The sequence below is a fragment of the Eimeria mitis genome, genomic scaffold, assembly GCF_000499745.2.
Source record: "Eimeria mitis Houghton genomic scaffold, Emh_scaff1515, whole genome shotgun sequence".
In the NCBI taxonomy this organism is placed as follows: domain Eukaryota; phylum Apicomplexa; class Conoidasida; order Eucoccidiorida; family Eimeriidae; genus Eimeria; species Eimeria mitis.
The window spans coordinates 1-7,230 of NW_013569595.1; the positions used below are offsets into that span (position 1 = coordinate 1).

At 48.9% G+C, this 7,230-nt stretch overlaps 2 protein-coding genes across 2 annotated transcripts in view; one reads left to right on the plus strand and one right to left on the minus strand.

Annotated features, from left to right (window-relative positions):
• Positions 1–686: 686 nt before the first annotated feature.
• On the minus strand, positions 687–4,764 carry EMH_0038650 (DNA primase, large subunit, putative; the record flags this gene model as incomplete). Its single annotated transcript, XM_013495317.1, has 15 exons — positions 687–793; positions 883–965; positions 1,229–1,305; positions 1,468–1,522; positions 1,692–1,744; positions 1,905–1,972; positions 2,120–2,183; positions 2,279–2,333; positions 2,464–2,521; positions 2,739–2,819; positions 3,031–3,103; positions 3,374–3,462; positions 3,794–3,864; positions 4,164–4,446; positions 4,659–4,764. The coding sequence occupies 15 exons, from the start codon at positions 4,762–4,764 to the stop codon at positions 687–689; spliced, it is 1,323 nt and encodes a 440-aa protein (XP_013350771.1).
• An 871-nt stretch (positions 4,765–5,635) lies between these two features.
• Positions 5,636–7,230, plus strand: part of EMH_0038660 (phosphoglycerate mutase 1, putative) — a gene marked incomplete at both ends in the record, with an annotated part of 3,180 nt that continues 1,585 nt past the window's right edge. The window contains one exon of the mRNA XM_013495318.1: positions 5,636–6,158. Coding sequence (XP_013350772.1) covers positions 5,636–6,158 — 523 coding nt within the window. The remainder of the gene's footprint in view (positions 6,159–7,230) is intronic.

Below are 7,230 nucleotides of genomic sequence, written 5' to 3' on the forward strand. Positions count from 1 at the left end.
AGCAGCAACAGCAGCAGCAGCAGCAACAGCAGCAGCAGCAGCAGCAGCAACAGCAGCAGCAGCAGCAGCATCCGAAGCACCAGAAAGTACAGCAGCAGCAGCAAGAAAAGCAACAGCAGCAAATACAGCAACAGCAATTCGTACAGCACAGCAGCAGCAGCAAGTGCAGCAGCAGCAGCAGCAGCAGCAGCAGCATACCTGCGCTGTTTGTGTGTGTTTGTGTGTAATACTCTTTGCAGGCTAGCTGGTAGTCTCCCTTCTCAGCTAGCTGCAGCACTGGCCGCACTTGAGCGTCTGCAAGCAGCACGCACGAGGGTTTAGGGTTTAGGGTTTAGGGTTTAGGGTCTAGGGTTTAGCACACAAGGAGGGTTTAGGGTTTAGAGCTTGGGGTATATATGACGTGCGAAGCACGAGACGCGGGATTTGCTGATTAGGGTTTAGGGTTTAGGGTTTGTATAGCTATTAGGGTTTAGGGTTTAGGGTTTTATAGTCACTAGGGTTTAGGGTTTAGGGTTTAGGGTTTAGGGTTTAGGGTTTGTGTACAGTTGAGGCCCCAGTCCTCGAGGAGTTTTTGCAGTCTCTTTGCGTCGAAGGTTTTAAAGGGACAGCCGTGAGCGTCTCCGGCGCCTGGGTTCTGAGCTCACAAACCACCGAGGGTTTAGGGTTTAGGGTTTAGGGTTTAGGGTTTAGGGTTTGGACCGGGAGCTGCAGTGATCCTGCTGCTGCTGGACTTGCTGCTGCTGTTGCTGCTGTTGCTGCTGCTGCTGCTGCTGCAAATGCTGAGAGTTCGTAGCTGAGAAAGAGAAAAACAACCTCTGGGTAAAAACTAGGGTTTAGGGTTTAGGGTTTAGGGTTTAGGGTTTACGCCAGTGACAGCTCCACTGATGATCTGAGAACACCGCAGCGGCGCGTAGTTTGCCCGCTTCCCCTCGAGGCCGTACATGTGGCGTATATTGTATGCGTGTCTGCGTATACACCCCAAACCCTAAACCCTAAACCCTAAACCCTAAACCCTAAACCCTAGGTCCTGGGCCCTGGAGAGAATGGATGCGCAGCTCCTCAAACCCTGCGAGATAAACCCTTAAAGAGTAGAGAGAAAACACTGCTAACACTCGCTGTTTATTTACCATTGAGGGTTTAGGGTTTAGGGTTTAGGGTTTGAGGCTTGGAATTAGGGTTTAGGGTTTAGGAATTAGGGTTTAGGGTTTAGGGTTTAGGGTTTAGGTACTCTTTGTCAAACTTCTGCGGCTCTCTCCATATTTGTCTGTTGAACTGCAAATTCTCCTCAAGCGTCATACCCGCTCCCTAAACCACAAAACCCTAAACCCTAAACCCTAAACCCTAAACCCTAAACCCTAAACACTAGACAGATCTTAAACCCCTCTGAGCAGCGGCATTTTCTGCTGCTGCTGCTGCTATTAGTTTGCTCCTGCTGCTGCTGCTGCTGCTGCTGCTGCTGCTGCTCACCTTAAAGAACAGCCACAGCTGCATGCGGCCGCCGTGGCGCATGTGATGCTCCGCCCTGCAGCAGCAGCAGCAGCAGCAGCAGCAGCAGCAGCAGGAGTAGCAGCAGGAGTAGCAGCACAAGTAGCGGTAGCAGCACGAGCAGTAGCAGTAGCAGCAGCTGCAGCAGCAACAGGAGCTGGCTGATATTTAGGGTTTAGGGTTTAGGGTTTAGGGTTTAGGGTTACATGTAGCTCTCGTATAGGCGGCGCATACAAGGAGGAAAGGAATGTCTGTACACCTGCAAACCCTCAGCAACAAACCCTAAACCCTAAACCCTAAACCCTAAACCCCAGGCTAAACCCTCGGCAAGCGAATTCAAAACCATCTGAGTCTGTGCTTAGGCCTGGGGAGCGAGGCCGCGAGGGTTTAGGGTTTAGGGTTTAGGGTTTAGGGTTTACTTGTTTTATTAACGCAGGCGTCAGGCGCTCTTCTGTACTCTTTGTTGCGTTGCTGTTGAAGTCTCTCCCTAAACACAAACCCTAAACCCTAAACCCTAAACCCTAAACCCTAAACCCTAAACCCTACGCGCTGCTGCCTCAGCCGTAGCCTCTGTCCCTCCACACAAGCCCCAAACCAAACCCTAAACCCTAAACCCTAAACCCTAAACCCTTACCCAAGTAAACGTTTGGTGCGGCGCTTAGAAGCTTCCCTACTCGTGAATCGGAGAAGACTGTGTTCTGCACAGAAACCCTAAACCCTAAACCCTAAACCCTAAACCCTAAACCCTAAACCTCTGTCTGTCGGTGGTTGAGGGTTTGGGGTGTATAGGCACCTGCAGCGTGAGCTGACGCCCTTCCAGCAGTTCAAAGGAAGCGGTGATTACAGCTCTATACACACCACACACAAACCCTAAACCCTAAACCCTAAACCCTAAACCCTAAACTGTATCTATAAAAGGCATCGTCTCTCTTCAGGGCTTAGGGTTTAGGGTTTAGGGTTTAGGGTTTAGGGACGCACCGCAGCCGCCCGCAGATGACAGTGCCCAGCTCGAAGTCCGGTACATAAGCCATCATATCTGCAACAAACCCTAAACCCTAAACCCTAAACCCTAAACCCTAAACCCTAAACCCTAGTTCTTGTGTTCTACGCCTCCAAACCGTGCGGTGTCTCTGAGGTTTACGCAGAAGCTACAGCCTTAAAACCCTAAACCCTAAACCCTAAACCCTAAACCCTAAACCCTAAACCCTAAACCCCAAACCCTAAACCCTAAACCCTAAACCCTAAACCCTTACTTTGGATATGCACTCGACGGTTTCTCACCAGCTGGCCGGCATCCGGGAAGCAAGGGACCTGAAGGCAGAACTCCTCAAACCCTAAACCCTAAACCCTAAACCCTAAACCCTAAACCCTAAGAGTATTAAAAAGGGTTTGGTACAAAGGGGGCGTTATGCTGACGGACGTGTGTATCCTAAACCCTAGCGGTTATCGAACAACAAGGGTTTAGGGTCTAGGGTTTAGGGTTTAGGGTTTAGGGTTTAGGGTTTACAATGTATAGATGCTGCACTTGCTGAGCCAAACCCCCACGCAGAAACCCCGTAGCCGCCCGCCACAGCTTCTCTGCTGGGGCCCCCGCAACGGGGTCTCGCGGGCGCGGTATCTGCTCACAAACCCTAAACCCTAAACCCTAAACCCTAAACCCTAAACCCTAGATGGTATGCTTCGTTGATAGGGATGCGAGGGACCTACTGCTCACAAACCCTAAACCCTAAACCCTAAACCAGCTCACGCCTGATCCTTCCTTATAAATATCTAAACCTAAACCCTAAACCCTAAACCCTAAACCCTTGAAAAAGCACTCCTCTTCTACAGACACCAGAGCCCCCAAACCCTAAACCCTAAACCCTAAACCCTAAACCCTAAACCCTACACAGGTATAGTTGAGCCCTTCCTGCTGCAGAAACGCAGAAAGCAAAGACTGCGATCCATCGTCGAGGCTACGGAAAGCAGTGAGTCGGTCTGCGCACAAAACCCCAAACCCTAAACCCTAAACCCTAAACCCTAAACCCTAAACCCTAAACCCTGAAGGTTGAAGGTCAAAGCAGCATAAGCACAGAATTCATAACCCCATAAACCCTAAAATATAAACCCTAAACCCTAGCCATCAATGTCGCATCAGCACAAACACAAAACTCAAACCCTAAACCCTAAACCCTAAACCCTAAACCCTTCATAACTAGAAGCAGAGACAGGTCAGCCCTTTCAATAATATAGCGCTACAAAGGTTTAGGGTTTAGGGTTTAGAGGGTTTAGGGTTTAGGGTTTAGGGTTTTGAGGGTTTAGGGTTTACCGAATCTGTACATGAGGAGACGGCTCTCCTGCTGTATAAACCACCGCTGCTTGTCGCGGTCTCTGCTGAACCTGCAGAAGAGAAACCCCAAACCCTAAACCCTAAACCCTAAACCCTAAACCCTAAACCCTAGACCCTAGACCCTAAACCCTAAACCCNACCCTAAACCCTAAACCCTAAACCCTAAACCCTAAACCCTAGACCCTAGACCCTAAACCCTAAACCCTAGCGGCGTGATGCAAACCCTGAATTGTATCTCTTGAGACAGCGCCTCTCTACACCCAGCAGCAAACGTTCATCATATCTCAGGCTCCCTGCTAGGGTTTAGGGTTTAGGGTTTAGGGTTTAGGGTTTAGGGTTTAGGGTTTACGCGATGCGGAGAGCAAAGTGAGAAATTGCGTCTCTCTCAGCCATTTCTCTTCGCTGCTGTTCTGCTGCTGTTGCTGCTGCAGCAGGAGGCAGCATAAGCCCCCCCTCCTGCAGCATCTCTTCTAGTTGTATATACAGTGGCTTTGCTGCTGCTGCACCATCTGCTGCTGCTGCTGCTGCTGCTGCTGCTGCTGCTGCTGCTGCTGGGGTAGAAGGGGCAGCGCGCAGCACCGCGGGGTTTGTAGATGAATCCAACCCAAACTTCTCGTCCAGGAAGTGCAGCACTGCGCAAACCCCCAAACCCTAAACCCTAAACCCTAAACCCTAAACCCTAAACCCTAAACCCTAGACCTTCGATGCAGCCCCCCCGAAAGAAAGCGCTCACGCCGTGTATGTGTTCTAGCCGCTCTATCCTGCCGAAGGTTTTAATCTAGGGTTTAGGGTTTAGCGTTTACACCTAGGGTTTAGGGTTTAGGGTTTAGGGTTTAGGGTTTACCGCGGAGCCTGTGTGCTGTTGCAGCCTCAAATACATCCACCTGCGCGGTGGTGGTTGGGGGGAGCTGCGTATACACCCCAATGGGGTGAGGAAAGCGGCCCAGCATGGCGAGGGTTTTGTGAGTTTCTGCGGGGCGCGACGGGTACGGCATCCTCTAAACCCTAAACCCTAAACCCTAAACCCTAAACCCTAAACCCTCGGAGAACTCGGCGGAACCCCCGCATGCGTTGACAGCTCAACAAGAAATAATTTCACTCCTTCACTCAGATATACACACCATAAACCCTAAACCCTAAACCCTAAACCCTAAACCCTTGAAACCCTAAACCCTAAACCCTAAACCCTAGCAGAGAGTTGTCTTAGTTGCTGTGGTTTGCTGCCTTCCTCACAAGGCCTGAGGTGTACATACACCCCAAAATAAATAAAAAATAAATGCTGCTCTCCCTTTTCTCTCGGCAGCAAAAAAAAGAAAAAAAAGTACAACAACCCCACCACCCAATCCACACAGCCCCAGCAGCAGCAGCAGCAGCAGCAGCAGCAGCAGTAGCAGCAGCATTGCTGCTGCTGCTGCTGCTGCTGCTGCTGCATTCGATACTTCTGGGGGCCCCAGCTGTATTTCTTTTGTTTTGTGTTATTCTGCTGCTAAAGATGAAATAAACATTTCTTTATACTTGGGGTTAAGGACCAGGGTTTAGGGTTTAGGGTTTAGGGTTTAGGGTTTAGGGTTCGGCGTCTGCACGGCGCATGCTGACGACTCTAGCACGAAGAAGCTGGTTGAGCGTTGCAAACCCTAAACCCGCATAAACCCTAAACCCTCATAAACCCTAAACCCTCCTAAACCCTAAAGCCTCCTAAACCCTCAGTTTTAAGCTGCATGGCGGAGCCTTTTTTTGTGTTTTCTTTTCTCAGCTCATGGCGGATGCTGGAATTCCCATTAGGGTTTAGGGTTTAGGGTTTAGGGTTTAGGGTTTGTGGCGATGTGGCGTGGTTTACTGCTGCCGTTGCCTCGTCATTCCTGCGGTGTTTCCTGCGTGTTGCATGCCCCCCCCCCAGCAGCAGCAGCAGCAGCAGCAGCAGCAGCAGCAGCAGCAGCAGGAGCAGCAGCAGGAGGGGGGCTGGGGTGTATACGCAGCTTCGCAACAAAAGAAAAAGGAAAGAGAGTGAGCGCCCCCTCTGCTGGCCCCCTCACCAGTAAACCCCCATCGGCGTTTGAGCTGCAGAGACAGTCCATAGAGCGGTGGTTTGCTGCTGCTGCTGCTGCGCTGCTGCAGCGCGAACGCCAGCTGCAGCAGCTGCTGCAGCAGCAGCAGCACCACCACCACCACCAGCAGCAGCAGCAGCAGCACCAACAGCAGCAGCAGCAGCAGCAGCAGCAGCAGCAGCAGCAGCAGCAGCAGCAGCAGGAGGGGATAGTGCTGCAGCAGCCGCAGCAGATATTTTTTGAGCTGAAGCAGCAGCAGCTGCTGCAGCAGTATAAACAGAAACTCATCGACTTGTATGGTGAGGTGTATGTACACCGCGAGTGGCCATTGCTGCGTTTTGTAGCGCAACGCCACTTTCATAAGTAAACCCTAAACCCTAAACCCTAAACCCTAGAAAAGGGTTTAGGGTTTAGGGTTTAGGGTCTTGATGGACTTTATCTCATTTCGTTTGGGTCGCGCTTAAGGAAGAGACTTGCTTCTTTAGGCGGCTTATTTCTAGGGTTTAGGGTTTAGGGTTTAGGGTTTAGAGAGAAACCCTAAACCCTAAACCCTACAGAGAACCTGCAGTTACTGTTCTTTTAAGGGTTTATGGTTTAGGGTTTAGGGTTTGATTGACGGTGCAAACCCTCGTTAAGCTGCAGCTCTCGCTGCTGCCGTATTAGTGAATTAGGGTTTAGGGTTTAGGGTTTAGGGTTTAGGGTTTAGGGGGCTTCACAAGAGGCAGCGCATTTCTTAGTAGGGTTCTCAGTGGGCACGTAGAAACATAAACCCTAAACCCTAGAAACCTAAACCCTAAACCCTAGAAACCTAAACCCTAAACCCTAGAAACATAAACCCTAAACCCTAGGAACCTAAACCCTAGAAACATAAACCCTAAACCCTAGAAACATACACCCTAAACCCCAGAAACCGAAACCCTAAACCCGAGAGCCGTAGGCGGCAAACCCTAGATACTCAAACCCTAAACCCTAGAAACCTAAACCCTAAACCCTAAACCCTAGAAAGCTAACATTAGTAATAAGTAGTATTATATATAACCATAGCAATACATAATATTATGTATTATAATTAAAAAATTTTGATATAGATACATATACGTATTTATATATATATATATATATATATATANTATATATATATATATATATATATATATATATATATACATATATATATATATATATATATATATATATATTGTTTGTAAATATATTATTAAAATATAAATATATATATAGAAACCATATAAACTACTGTCTCCTCGTTATAGAGAGCATCTGTCTCCCTTATTAGTGAATTAGGGTTTAGGGTTTATTAGGGTTTAGGGTTTGGGGTTTAGCTGCTGTGCTGAGACAAATAGGATATTAATA